The 14,532-nt window shown below is 44.3% G+C and overlaps 1 protein-coding gene across 4 annotated transcripts in view; it reads right to left on the reverse strand.

The window, feature by feature from the left end:
* BBS4 (Bardet-Biedl syndrome 4) overlaps positions 1-14,532 on the reverse strand; it is a 45,012-nt gene that overhangs the window by 2,970 nt on the left and 27,510 nt on the right. For all 4 annotated transcript variants that reach the window (XM_062000208.1, XM_062000206.1, XM_062000207.1 and 1 more), the window contains 9 exons: positions 13,669-13,722; positions 11,729-11,856; positions 9,962-10,016; positions 8,384-8,452; positions 5,947-6,099; positions 5,672-5,843; positions 5,005-5,074; positions 1,747-1,888; positions 1,155-1,365 (listed from right to left, as the gene is read on the reverse strand). In XM_062000208.1, coding sequence (XP_061856192.1) covers positions 1,155-1,365; positions 1,747-1,888; positions 5,005-5,074; positions 5,672-5,843; positions 5,947-6,099; positions 8,384-8,452; positions 9,962-10,016; positions 11,729-11,856; positions 13,669-13,722 — 1,054 coding nt within the window. The remainder of the gene's footprint in view (positions 1-1,154; positions 1,366-1,746; positions 1,889-5,004; positions 5,075-5,671; positions 5,844-5,946; positions 6,100-8,383; positions 8,453-9,961; positions 10,017-11,728; positions 11,857-13,668; positions 13,723-14,532) is intronic.

Here is a 14,532-nt window from a genome sequence, read left to right on the forward strand (position 1 = left end):
ATAACTGACTACATGTGTTTTGTCTATTTTTTTGCCCATGGAGCAAATTGGCAGCATGGAGATACTGAACAATCACACCTAGTACCTACTTTCAGATTTCGGAAACCACAGTATCATTTTCAGTCTGCAGTTTTAGCAATCTCAGGGATTTTTTCCAGGCACTTTAAGTAAGCTACTCAGAATAAAATCAAAATAGGACATGTCCATGCTGCAGTTGTTAGATTTAGGCTGACAACTAATGTTATGAATCAGCTTTCTTCTCTGATATGGATGATAAAAGTCCTCAGGCAAATCTTGAACTCCTGTTATGTTTTATCGTTCAGCTTTTCTGGCTAAGTCTTCCCTGCATGGAAAGTTTATTCCATACATGAGAAATGGAACAGGTCCTTAGGGGTGCCAAGGAAAGGGACCTGGATTGCACAGTAATCTCCTGCTTCAGTTCACAGGCAACGAGACTAAAAGTGACAGAAAATTGTCACGATGAGCAATGACTCTAGCTCATTCCTCCTCATTCCAGCTGTGGGGTGAGAGGAAGTCAGGCTACGAATGTTGGCTCAGGAGATGCTCCTACCCAGCCCCATCAAGAATCAGCACATACAACTCCTGCCATAATCCTTCTGAGGCTGGCACTGTCTCCTGAGCAACCTTCGGTACAGTGACCTGCACTCATTCACCAACATCTGCAAGGAAGGGACCTGGCTGCACAGCTTCAAAGCAATCCAGCTGCAGTTATTTTTGTCACAGAACTGATAAAGTGCTTCAGAAAATTGTCCATCTCTTCCCTTCCCCCAAGCACTGTGTCTGTTCATGTCAGTGCCTGGGCTCTTCTGAAGGAACACAAGAGGTTTGGTTTCTGAAACCTCCTTCCTGGGGCAAGATCTCAATCTCATACTAAGGGAGTCCTGCCCATTGTGGCTCAGATAAAGGAAACTTGACTGGCTTTCCCCACCCCTGCAAAAGCAGGATAGTAAAATATACCATAGAGAGCACCTTCCTTCCTCAACCTGGAAATCTAGAAAGCTACTACCAAATACTGACATCACTGCTGTGTAAGCAAGCCAGTTCCTCCCTAAAGACCTGCTGTAACTCTGCACTCAAAGGGGGATTTTTCCTCTCCCACAGTTCTACTTGAAAAAGAAGAAAATAAAACGTACCTGAGGGAAGCTGCAAGGTTTTTCCATACCCCACAGCTGAGGACATGGCTTGACCCAGGGCCTGGTTAGAGCCCAGAGGCTGCTGAGTGCTGGAGGATTTTCCCGATGGAGCAGCTCGTTGCTTGCTTTTAGACTCTTTAGATGGCTTAGACCAAACCAGGCTCTCCCCTATCTGCAGGGCAGCTCCCATCTTCTGGGCAACCTCCACCATCTTCTCAAGTAAGAAAAAAAAAAGAGGAGATCCTTGTAAACAGGAACACTTAAGACAGCAATACAGTCAACAATAACACACACGAAAAAAATGAGAGCTGTGCAGAGCCAGCTACTGCTTTTGGTGCTCAAGGGAAACATCTCTGCTAATTCCTTCTTTTAATTAAGAATGAATCTTGTCTTGCTGTGTGTTGATTGAAGAACTGGGCTTCAAAGAGCAGAAATGAAGCAAGCAGCTTTCAGCAGGCAACTGCTCTACTCCAAAAATCTCATAAACAGAATTTCTTCCTAATAATTGGACTCCAAAGTCAAATTTCCCCCTGGTCGGTTGCTAGTCTCAGTGTGGCTACTTAGTTCCCCCTGACAACTGCTAGGCACATACCTCAGGGTCAAAGACAAGTGCACCACTCTCCTTGGCTGCATTGACCTTCTTCTCCATCTCCTGGTACTGGCAGAGGGCTCCCTGCTTGTCGCCCTGGTTGTATAGCAGGACAGCATAGTTGAGGCTGACAAGGGGATTGCACCTGCAGCAAAAACACAGGACCCATCACATTCCCTGCGTGTTACCCTGACTTGAACTAACACCAAAACATTACCAAGTAGCCAAGCTGGAGACATGGTCCTGCCTGGCACAGACAAGCCACGTGAAGCTCTGGCCCCAAAGCAGATGAGGGGCTGTGCAGCCAGAGTGCTTTGGCAACAGGACAGAGTCTGACATGCTTGGTTGAGGGCAGGCTCCTGGGGTCAGTAAAGTATCCCAGTGCCGATGACAATACCAACAGCTGCTGATTGCCTCCGCCCCGCCAGGCTTCTTCTCTGCAATAGTCTATTCTTTGCACTTGGGAACCACCTCAGGATTGTCTTCAGCAAGTGCCTGGTCTCCCAGTCCCTTCCTCCTGAGACAGAGAGCCTCATCACACTGGAGAAGCTGATCCCTGCTCCGACTTCTCTCTGGCTCTCCCAGTTTGTAGGAGAGCAGCCTGTCATGGGACAGGGCAGTGGAACAGACTCACGCTTATTGATTGTATTTTACAACCCAATATACTGCTCCCATTTCCTTTTCCTTCTCTCCTCCCTCATTCACCCAGCAAAAGCCCACACAGTTGTATGCACTGTTACAGATCAACTATGGGCGACATGTACCAGTGAAGGACTCGAGAGGAGCCCAGCAGCACAGGTAACACCGTTTTCCTGTGCAGTCCTGCCTCATGCAGCGTCCTGCCCCATGCATCCTGTCCTGATGCAGAACAGCATGTGAAAAGGTAGAATTGCTCCACAGATTCTCCTTTTCACAGTATCCATTTTCCTCACTAGGATACATTAACCCCAAACAGCAACATTTTTTCTGGCACAGACAGGAGTAGGAGCAAACTAAACCAGAGGGAAAGAGTGAGCTGACTCCTGTGGTTCTGTAGCGGACAAGTGAAGCTCTCAGACAGCTGATCCTTCCTTCATTGCCTGACAAGCCACACACAGTAAACTGCTTTGACCATTCTGTAGCAGTATGAATCTCCCTCTTATTTTGGAGAAGCAAATTGCATATATATTATATGATAAAGAAATTTAATGCAAAAGAGTCTGGAACACATCTCTGACAAAGAAAGGCTGCAAGACCTGGGTTGTTTAGCCTGGAGAGGGCTATAATACATTCTAAACCTTATCAATAATATATCAATAAAGGGTGAGTGTCAAGAGGATGGAGCCAGTCTTTTCTCTGTCGTGGCCAGTGACAGGACAAGGAGTAATGGGCACAAGCTGGAACACAGCAAGTTCCACTACAACATGAGGAGAAACTTCTTTGGTGTTCAGCTGAGAGAGCCCTGTCACAGGCTGCCCAGAGAAGTCGTGGAATCTCCTTCTCTGGAGGTTTCCAAATCCACCTGGATGTGTTCCTGGGCAGCCTGATAGAGGTGCACCTGCTTTAGCAGAGGCATTGAACTCGATGATCTCTAGAGGTCCCTTCCAGCCCCCACCATTGAAGTATTCTGAGAGTCACCAGCCCCAGCCCAGGAGTTTACACAGAAGCTTGGCTCATCCAGGCTGCAGGATGAGACCTGGAATATAAGAGCTGGCATTTGGTCAGACCTGTGACATGATGTCTAGGGGTGCATGAGAAGAGCACTGTCTGAGTGCAGCTCTCTGCAGAGAAGCCAAATGTGTACCACTGCACACAGGTCAGTGAGATGCTGTGGAGTTTGTGCAATAAATGTGAGCAAGGGGCTGGTGTCCTCTCCTGGAGTCTGGCAGGGATAACTGGGGCCATCCAGGACTCCAGCATCCACACCTGGGAGACCAAGAGGGCAGAAAGAAAGCCTTCTGCTAACACTGCCAATACATGGAGTCATCTGCAGGCTGTGAATATTCATCCTTGCCAAGTTACATGACGGTGCTGCAAGAAAGCAGACTGTTACAAATGCTATCAGGTTTTTTCTAACCATTGGCCTTCCTTGAACTGATAAACTGGAATGCTGATCCTGCCACAAAAAAACCCCTCTCCTCACTCTCTTTGCCAAAGCAAAGGAAGTAATGTATGGAAAAACAAATAATCAAACACCTGTCTCTTAACTGAAAAAAGATTTAAAAAAAAAACAAAAAGGAAATTACAAAATACCAAACCCACACAACAAAACAGAGATCAGACAGACCTGGGAATAGCCTGTCTTAAAATTAATTGAACCTTATGAAGCCTTCAAGAGCTGAGAAGCAATATGGCAGTTAGAAAAAAATCAACAGCTAAATAACCACAGAAATAAAGGATGAGCCAGAGCCAGTACTAATAAGAAACATCTTTTTTTAAAGATTTTTCCCAAGATGACTTCCATTACAGACCCCAGCATGGCACCCAGGCCAAACGTCACGGCACTGCTACGGCAGTGCTCATGGCAATGGAAACAAACACAGCTACCTTAGAATCACAGAATCATTTTGGTTGGAAAAGACCTTTAAGATCAAGTCTAACCACTAACCTAACACTGCCAAGCCCATTTATTCACAGTAAACTGGGTAGAGAGGCAATACTATGAATAAATTTGAGATAAATTTGGTTTACTGCCTGAAATGATAAAATACTGCAAGGTTCATCTTAACATTTCTGAAACCGAGGGCCCTGATTTTAAGAGCTAGACTGCAAACAGAGATGTTGTTAACAAAATGGACACTACTGCCCTTTTATATGCTTTATGCTCAATTCTTGACCACTTTCTCCCAACAAAACCCTCCCTCTGCCCAATTCGGAACAGTCATTAACCAAAGCATCTCACTGCTCTGCACAGTGCTCAAACCTTTGGTTAAAAATATTCTGTGATGTCTGGGTTTGTCTATTGAACCTGCTCCTCTGTGTATAAATATTCACTGAAAGGAGGCCTGGAATCCAAATTCATCACCAGTGACTAACTAACTAAACAACAAAATAAAAACCAGCTTTGGGTTGCTCGGTAACAAAACTTCCCTTTTCTTTTTCAGGGCTGACTTCAAAGTTTTAAAGTTGTCACTTGCACAGTTGCAGAAATAAAAAATGTTTCCATACTGCAACTAGTAGAATCAGTCAAAGTAGACTGGGAGACAAAGCATGCAAAGGAAACCAGGGGCAGGAAGGCAAAGTGATGTGATCAAACAGTGGACAGCTCTGATGAAAACTTACTTGTCCAGTGCCACAGCCTGCTCATAGGAACGTTTTGCATTCTCAATGTCTTCCAAATTTGTCAGAGCAACTGTACGAAAGCAAAATATACACACATGAGTTAATGCTTCACAAGGACTTCATTTGTAGAACAATTCTGAATAAATCCACATTCTGAATAAATTCTACATCAGAAAAGAAAGAGGTCCTAGAAGGGTTGTCTGGACTGCTGCCAGACTGTCACTTTTCACAGAATCATAGAATGGTAGGGGTTGGAAAGGACCTCTAAAGGTCATCCAGTCCAACTCCCTGCTAAAGAAGGTCTGCCTAGATTAGGTCACACAGGAACACATCTGGGTGGGTTTTGAAAACCTCCAGAGGAGGAGACTCTACATATTTGTCTCATCCAATTCCAAAAATGCCCAGTGCTGGAAATCCACACCTGTTCCTTACCCAACTCTTACATGTAGAAACCCAAACTCTTACATGTCGAAAGTCTTCTCTAACATTTAACCTGGATCTGACTGAAACTCAACCCTCTTATTCACCACAGAGAGAACAGACTATTCAGACTTTGTACCTGTCAACAACATACTGGGCAACAGCTTCTTAGCATAGCCTTTACTCCTTTACTTCATCTCAAATTTTCTGTCTCTCTAAGCTGGACACACTTCGGAGCATTGCGTACCTGCGAGGAGCATGTACAGCTCTCCCATCTTGGGCTGGAAGTTGATGGCAGCACTGAGGAAGTGGAAAGCAGATGCGTACTGCTGCATCGTGAGGTGGACTAACCCCAGATTGTACAGTATCTTCCAGTCAAAGGGAGACAAGTAGTTTGCCCGCTTCAGGCAACTGATAGCCTTTAAAATAGGAATAAATATGCTGAAATGCAGCCCAACCAGAACAGCCTCTGCCATAAGCACTATCTTGTTCTTGCATTAAGAAAGGAAACCAGATACTTACTGCAACATATTTCTTCTTCCCGAAAAAGCACATCCCAACGTTGTTCCACAGCGGGGGGCTTTCAGGCACACTGCTGGCTACCATCCTGTATTTGGAGAGAGCAACATCAAAATCCCCGTGGGCCTGCATCATGCTGCCAGCTGCCAAAGTCGCCTTTGAGAGAAGACAGGAGTGACCAGTTGAGGAACTGAATTTTCCCAAACACAGCAAGAAGATAACAGGACAAGACAAATCAACTAAAGCCATCTCAAGGGAAACCATTTAATTTTTTCAGTTTTTTTGTCTAGGGGCTGCCAAGAACAACAGAGCAGATGGGGATTCTAGAGTCTCCCAACATACTGCAGAAAACAGGGGAAAGAAGGAACTGGAGTCTGCTTCTTCCTGCACTACCTCAACCATTACTGCCTCAGAAATACTGCAACATGGCAAGCATTTAGGGTACATTTTGGGGTGACAGTAGTATCTGCTAGAGTCTGAGTCTCTGAGAAGAACTATGCACCTACAGATTCTTTTCTACCACAAGCACATAGATAGAAATGGTTCTGGTGCAAGTTAGGTGAAGAGTAAAGCATTCTCAAGCCAGATAGGTGCAAAAAAACTAACCTAGTTGTCATGGTTTGACCTGACAGCCATTTCTGGTAAGGGGGAAGGGGCTGTAAAGATGGCTCCTGTAAGAAGTTGCTCACAACTCTCCCCAGCTCTGAGCCAGACTCACTTCTGGGGCTGAGCCAATTAGATGCCTCCACGATCACTTTTTAAGAAGCCGCAAGAGAAGGCTTCTTCCTGTTCTTTTTTTCTTTTTCATCTTTTCTTCCTTCTTTTCCAGCTGGTGGTGGTGCAAGGAGTTGGGAGAGAGGGAGAAGCAACCATGTGGACTCCAAGGTCAGTGAGGGAAGAGAGGAGGAGGTGTGCTGGAGCAGAGACACCCCTGCATTTTGTGGAGAGGACTGGTGAAGCTGAGAGTTGTTTGCACTTCATTAAAGACCCCGTGCCAGGGGCAGTGACTATGCCCAGAGGAGGCTGTGTCCCGTGTGAGGGACCCCATATTCACAGAAGCTGTAGCTGTTGGGAAGAACCCACACCAGAGAAGTTCATTAAGGACTGTGTCCTGGGGCAGGGACTCTGTATTGGAGCAGGGGAAGAATGCCAGGAGTCATCCTCCTCTGAGAAGAGAAAAGCAGCAGAGCCCATCTGTGAGAGACTGACCACATCCCCCATTCCCTGCCCCTCTGAGCCACTGTGGGGGAGGAGGCAGAGATATCGGGAGCAGTGAGCTGGGCCTTGGAAGAAAGGAGGGATGGGGGAGGGAGATCTTAAAGTGCTGGTTGTCATTTTCTCATCATCCTACTCCCTTTTTGCTTTTTGTTCTGTTCTGTTTCTTGTGGGTAGTAGAACAAACTTTCCCACTTTCCTCTCTAAGTCGAGTACTGGAGTCTGTTTTGCCCAGAACTGTAACTAGCAGCCAGCCCTCCCTGCCCTTGTCTCAATCCACAACATCCTTGGTTATCTTCTTCCTTCCATTTTGCTGGGGCTTCTGCCATCCTAAGGAGGGTGGGGGTGGATGGGGGGCACCCAGCAAGAGACTGTCATGGTGCTTCATTGCTGGCTGGGCAAAACCATGACATGTAGTTCACATTGCCTGGCTGATCCCTCAAATTAATGGGAATATGCATGGGCAAAAAATCCAAGTGATCACAATACTCAGTATTTAAACCATACTAGTTAAGTCCTTCATAATATTTAATAGTGACAAGTAACATTTGTAAGTGTAATGGTGTTTTCAGAATAGCACTCAGCTCGTATTCATACGTCATTTGCCAACCACACGTTTCAAGAGGCTCCATCATTAACATCGGGCAGAAGGAAAAAAGAGGCAGAGAAATGAAGTAACATCCCTAAAAAGAGAAGCGGTTTCAAAATCAGGAATGAAACCTAGATGCCAGGCTCGGTTTTCCAGACCAGAGTCAAGAAAAAGCCACATTTGTATACAACAGTGAAGCACAGACAGGGCTATCAACAGATGGGGGGGATAACAGAATACAGGATCATTGTATCTGTGCTCTGTGTCTGGGACTCACAGGGACATGGGCACAGTCCTTTGGGGTTTTTAAACAATGTCTAGGAGACTTTCCTTCCAAATTAAATTCCATTTGTTAATTCTGCCTGGTTTTGGTGCAACTTCACATCAGAAACCAAAGAGATCAATTTAACATCTTATATTCTGCCTCCTCCCCTTTCCCTACTTCAACACACATCTGGCTCCCCACCCAGGGAAAGGTTCCAGAAATCTATTTCAGAGAAAGCTTTCTGGGCATGATCCTTCTCAGCCTCTCCAGGCTCAGACCCTGGATGTAGATGGCAAAGTTCTGATACTGAAATTAGCTTTAAGAGGCGTCTTGTCATTATTCATATGGTTCATTTCCACTCCTCGTCATACCTTGTAGTTGGCTGGGTCATAAGTAAGTGCATTTCCAAGATGTTCAAAAGCCTTCTGGTAATCCCCAAGCTGCAAAAAGAAGTAAATAAGCATCAGAAATTCAGGAGTAAAGGGGGTTAAGAGGGAGAACACACGTTCATTCAGCACTAGAATTTCTGGTTTGGTTAAAACAAATATTCAGAAATGTGAATTTTACAGTGTTTCCATGGCACACATGTGTGTCTGATCATTTACCAAACAGATTCTAAAAATGTATTTTTCTGGGTGGGATTCATTATTTAGACAAAAACAAAGGCTTCCATGCAGTTTGTGCTCTGTTGTTTCTGCATAGGAGCAGGCTCTGGGTTGACAGGGCTCTGCTCCTTCCTCCCTTCCAGAAAAGAGGCTACAAATTGCTCTTCTGTACATGCTCAATTCCCTCAGCATGACTTCTCACTCCCCAGGGCACTCTTTGCACATGAGAAAGTGTTCTCTTGTCTTCTAATGGACTGCCAGTGTTAGGGGGAATGACTCTGTTCATATATAAGTACATAATTGCTTAGAATCACTTAAATCCTAGGCCTTTCAATGGAGTTATGCTAGAATTGTACCAGTCCAAACAGAATAAAATTTTGGATACTGGCATCTTTTTTTGGTCACAAAAATTGACAAGAAGCCCAACTGTCACTCCAGCAATTAAACTGATGCATGAGTCCAACACCTTCTGTAATTAGTAGTGGGAAAGCTGTAGAAGCATCTTTAAAACTCCTGAAGGTGAGTATGTATTCCAGAGCCATGATAAACTTAACAGATGAATCACAGCTCAGACACCCAGAAGCTAAATTCACAGGGTGAATATTATACACTATTTCCATCTCACAGAACCCCTTTCCCATGTTATACTCCCTTCTAAATCCACACATAGCCACTTCAGACATTCAAGGCTCCTATTGAATATCCCTATCTCTAGAGCAAGGCAATTTTTTTCAAGATAGAAATTTGTTGGAGCATCTAAATGACTGGGGACACACTTAAGGATCTTTCCAAGTCAGCACTTGGGGCAAGTTTTCTAGCCCATCAACCCTTTTAGGCACTGCTGCTTAATCTTCTTTGCTTGTTTACTATTTGAGAAGCTTACTTATGGAATAATCAGACAGTCCTTCCCATCCATTGTACAGATCCAAGCAATAAGCATGCCTTTGTTAATTAAATCAATTCCAATTTTTTTCTATGGTGCATTAACACTACAAATTTCATGGCTGCTTTTGTAGAAGAATAAGTCACTAGACTCCTGTTCCAGAAACAAGGTAATAACTAGTTATGTTTTGTTATACTTGGAGGATTTATCACAGAATTAAGGCGGTTGCCAAACAGAATTCCTGCCCTGGCTTAGGTCCAGGAAATCAACTTGCTTTTAGGAGCAAAAAGAAAATAGAAGATACAGAAAAGCAAGCTCCATTGTGTTAGATGCAGTCTTTAGAGAAATGTGTGCAAGTCATAGGAAGGGTGATAGAAATTAAATGTATTACAAAAACCCAACCTTTGGTCATTCTGAAAATAATCAAGTTCATGCAATAGCTAACAGTCTTCAGTACCTACCTGCAAGTAAAGCAACCCCAGTGTTGTAAGGAGATCCGTGTTTTCTGGAGAAAACCTGTAACACAAAAGCCAGAGAGCTGCGCTGTTTGTTAACCCTTCTAGAATAAGGTGAAAACAAGACATGGAATTATGGTTATACTACACTTCAGGAACTTAGCTGTTATTGTTAAACACAAATATTAGAACTACTGCCATCACAGTGACCTCCTTTGAATCATTGTACACCTTTGAATAAATTTACACCTAGGCTTTCAACATATCTTCTAGATAGCAATGGGAAGTAATACAGCTCTGTGAAATAGATCTGGATGTATAATAGTCATGTGGTTTTGTTAAGTTTCAAAGTGAGTCTGCATCAGGAACCTGGAAATACAATATGGGATTTTCCATTGTGTCCCATAAATCACTCTGTAAATCCACCCCAAGCCTCTTGGGCCATGTAGGACAGGTAACTCTCAGCATTTCCAAAGGGTCCTACACACACTCATCACCTCGTAGTAAGTCGCCAAGCCTGGCTTCACAGACTGACTGTAGACTGCTCACTATGCTGCAGCCTGGAGTGCTCAGACAGGCACTGCTTGTTCCTATGTCCCTGGCCCTGCAAACCATGCCATGCAGCACAGACAAACTTCAAAAAATAAGTCCAAAAGGTTTTCAGTTACTGCATGCAACTCCCAATCCTCCATTGCTAGGATAAGGTTCACACAGCTTTTGAAGACATAAATAGGATGAAAACAACAAAAAAGAAAGCGTAGGCATACAGATACTGTATTTATGGCCTCACTCAACTTAACTGAAGTTTTCAATTCCCTGCTATCCAGACTTAAGAAATCTCATATGCACACCCACACTGGCACCTCAACCAGAACAAAACATGATGGTATACAATAACAGACTATCCTGGAGCTGGTAAGTGCAGGCAAAATGTAATGGGCAGATGAGAACAAAATAAAGAAAAAAGCAGGAGTGAGGAAGAAGAAAAGGCAGGGGAGTACTGAGATGGAATACATAAACCTGGTAAGATGCTTAGCAAGGATTATTTATGTAATAAACTGTCCAGATTAGTCCAACTCTCTGCCCAACTCAATACACTGTCAGAAGGCAGCCAAAAGCAGTATGTGAAAAGGAAACAGTGTGTGAAAAGGGCTAGTACAAACCAGAGATCCTGCACTAGCTTCGTGCACAGTCCTGCTTTTCTTTAGTGTTTACCTCCATTACAAAATCGCATTTCAAAAACATTGGTAAATCTGATGCTCAGGAATGCATTAAACCAAAACAGACTGGTACTGAGAAACAGTGAAGGGCTGGCAGAAACTGCCCATGCACCAACCCATCTCTAGCCTGCCTACTCACATGCTTTCAAACACAAATCACTCCAAGTGAAAACAGGATGTGAACGCCAGCAACCAATTTGTGACAGATGATTGGGGTTAGAAAGACACCCCAAAGGGCAGATAAACCTTTGGGACTTGGGAAGTCAGTTTTAGATAGGATTGCCTCCAAGCATCTCTGTCCACTCACTTTTCCACTTTTTGTTTGGCAGACCTTCAAACAGCTGCTTTCTTCCCTGACACACTGTGAGCAGGAAAACTACAGCGGAGAGCAGAGACAGCTGAAGAGCTTGAAAGTGCCAGATTTGCACAAAGACAGCATAATTACCATTAGCTTTTTAATCGTGTCCCCAATTCAGATCCGAGACACCAATCAAATTTCTCCTGGCATAGGATGGGACATGAGCAGATTAAAAAAAAACCGATATATTCTTACTCTACGGCTTTCTTATAGACTTCAATGGCTTTATCCATCTCCCCCTCCAATAGGTGAATTTTTCCCAGCATCATGTAAGTCAGATCATGTCTGTTGAGCTCCAGGGCATTGTTTAGCTGGTCTCGTGCCTAAACACACAACCACAGAGAATAAAAAAATAGTAATTACAGCGAAGCAAGAGCCCAAGAGCAATCCCCAGCAGCTAATGAAAGGGAACAGCCAACATCCCCTGAGCTTGGAGAACTCTGCTAGCCAAACCTAGCCCAGCTAGGTGTTTAAACAAGTTCTGCATCAGAAGTTACACGCTTTCAGGGACAGAAAAAGACAATATGGTGTGCTTCAAGCCAAACCAAGAGGCAAGGATCTCCCAAAGAGAAGAGGAGCACAGGCCTGTTCCTCTATTTGAATTGCTTTGGTTTGAGAGAAGCTCAAGATTTGTCAGGTTAGCAGCTACATTACAGTTTATTCTTCACTAAAATGCTCATCCCAGCAGTGATCATGGATTGCCAAGTAGGACTGAATCAGCTCTTGTCAGGCATGCACTGATGCAGGCCAACAGGAGACACTTTGACGCATGTCTCCCTCTTACTTCCTCAGGCCTAGCCAGCAGGATGGCAAATGGTGTTCGCTGTCTCTGAACATGTGATATATTAGAAAGAGAAGTGCTGACACAGTAAAGGAATTCTGCAATACAGGTTATTTGTTAGCAGCAGCTACTGAAGAGTCATCCCCACAGCCTTTGTTATGTTTTAGATGTCCCTGTGGAAGTACTGCTGCCCAGGGCGACCAGAACATCTCAGGCTCATGGAGAAGCTGAAAAGTCAGCAGGTTTTGCTTTGGAAGGTATTACTGCAGACGACAAGCCCCAAGTATGAATCTGTACTCCAGTGTTTCTTGCTTTATAGCAATGCCTCAAACACGGATGGCAGCAGGAGTCTGCTGCAAAGGCCACAGCACTCCAGCAGAAAGAGCAGCAGGGAGCAGTTGGGCCAAACTGGGAATGCAGGTTTTCTAAACGCTGGCTTTTTCCTTACAAAGTAACCACATGGGATGGTAAACACCTCAGTGCTCACCATGAGCACCCTGGGGGAGGAGCTCACTTGAGGAGCTGGGAATGATGTGCTCAGACCTGGGAACAAAACAGTTTCAAGCTTCCAAGAAGTTCTTGATTAGTTACAAAGTTAGTACTGCCCACACTGCAGCTATGCTCTTTTATGACTTTTACTCCAGCCTTGGTGCAAAAGGAGCTTCAGATACAGGAGCAGACCCTTTCCATGGAGGACGAAAAGGTGTCTGCTGCACCTCCAGCAAACAAACCCCATGTCTTCTCTCTGAATAATGCCAGACCCAAGAGGCAGCAAGTTTCCATCAGAAATTCTCTGCACGAGGTGCAGGAGTTGGAGCTATGTGCTGAGGAAATGGTTTGGGTCTTTACCATCTAACTTCTCTTTCTTTGAGAAGTTGGAACTGACGTGGCTCTTCAGATTGCTGCTCCTCACAAAACCAGTAGTGTTTATAGTTCTGGTTTTAAAAGGCTTGGAAACAGAAGCAGCTCTTCTTGGAGCAGAGCTGGCTTTCTGTCTAGTTTGAGGCAGCTCTTCGAGGTTTCTCACACATACCTTTTAAAACCAGAAATGCTCACTGAAAAATCCTGGCTCAAAAAAACCCTCTGACCAAAAAAAACCCTCTGCTCTGACCAGCAGCAAGGTTAACCAATTCACTCTTACTCAGCTTCACTAACTTGCAGCCAACCCAAAGTAATTCAGAATGCACATGAAAACAGGGACAGCTCACAAAATTTTGCTGCCAGAAACAAACACTGAAGCACAAAGCTTCCTTGGCACCTATCACTGCAAATGATCCACTTCATCAGTGAACAGAAGTTTTTTGCGAACCTTGCTTCCCATTTGTGAGGTAGATGAAACACGCTTTTGCATTACCTTGTGAAAGTGTTTCAGGTACATGTAGCACACACCCAGGTTGTGGCTGATCTCCTGGAAAGAAACCCCAAAACCCAAATCAGTGTGAGGTTTGAGATAGATGCTACGTGATCTGTCAGTGACAACAGTCATCACTGATCTGGATGGGGAGAGCCCTGCACCTGCCCACACCCTTCTTGCTTTGTGCTTCAAACAAACCTATAAATTCATGTTGTTTCAGGAACCTACAGAGCTTAAGTGTGACTGTATACAAAAGACTACAGGCTACTGAGACAAAAATCAAAGAAATGACGACAGATTCTTCAGAGCAAAGAGACTGGTTTCTTCATTGGGATGTGACTCAGTTCCCAGCCAGATTTCTGAAGTTAGGTAAGTTGCTCTTATAGATGGCTCTCAATGTACCTGTGCAGTCATTAGGATGTGCACAGCGCTGCACCTAGATGGACAAAATTTGAAGATATGCCTGATTTTCCAAAATAGAAGTTGAGCACCAGAAGGGCTGATATCCCTCTGGCACCTTAAACACATTTGCAACAGAATAAGAAGTTCATTTAGGGATCCTAATCACTCCAGTAGCACTGTAGGGAACAATTACACCCTGATTCATCACCAATAGTTTAACAGACAAGCTACATGCCATTTTCCCCACCCTGGCACATCTTGGGGTCCTAAAAAGCAAGTTCCTAATTTCTATTCTATTCTATTCTATTCTAGTCTAGTCTAGTCTAGTGAGTGTTTCACTGCTTCATCAGTTTAGACAGCCTTGACCTTTAAAAAGAAACTCCCTTATTTCCCCATTATTTTCCTTCACAGAGTCTCTCCAATTGTGGAGAACCATAATGAAGCAGTAACTTCTGGTTACTG

The sequence above is a fragment of the Colius striatus genome, chromosome 7 (assembly GCF_028858725.1).
Source record: "Colius striatus isolate bColStr4 chromosome 7, bColStr4.1.hap1, whole genome shotgun sequence".
Lineage (NCBI taxonomy): Eukaryota > Metazoa > Chordata > Aves > Coliiformes > Coliidae > Colius > Colius striatus.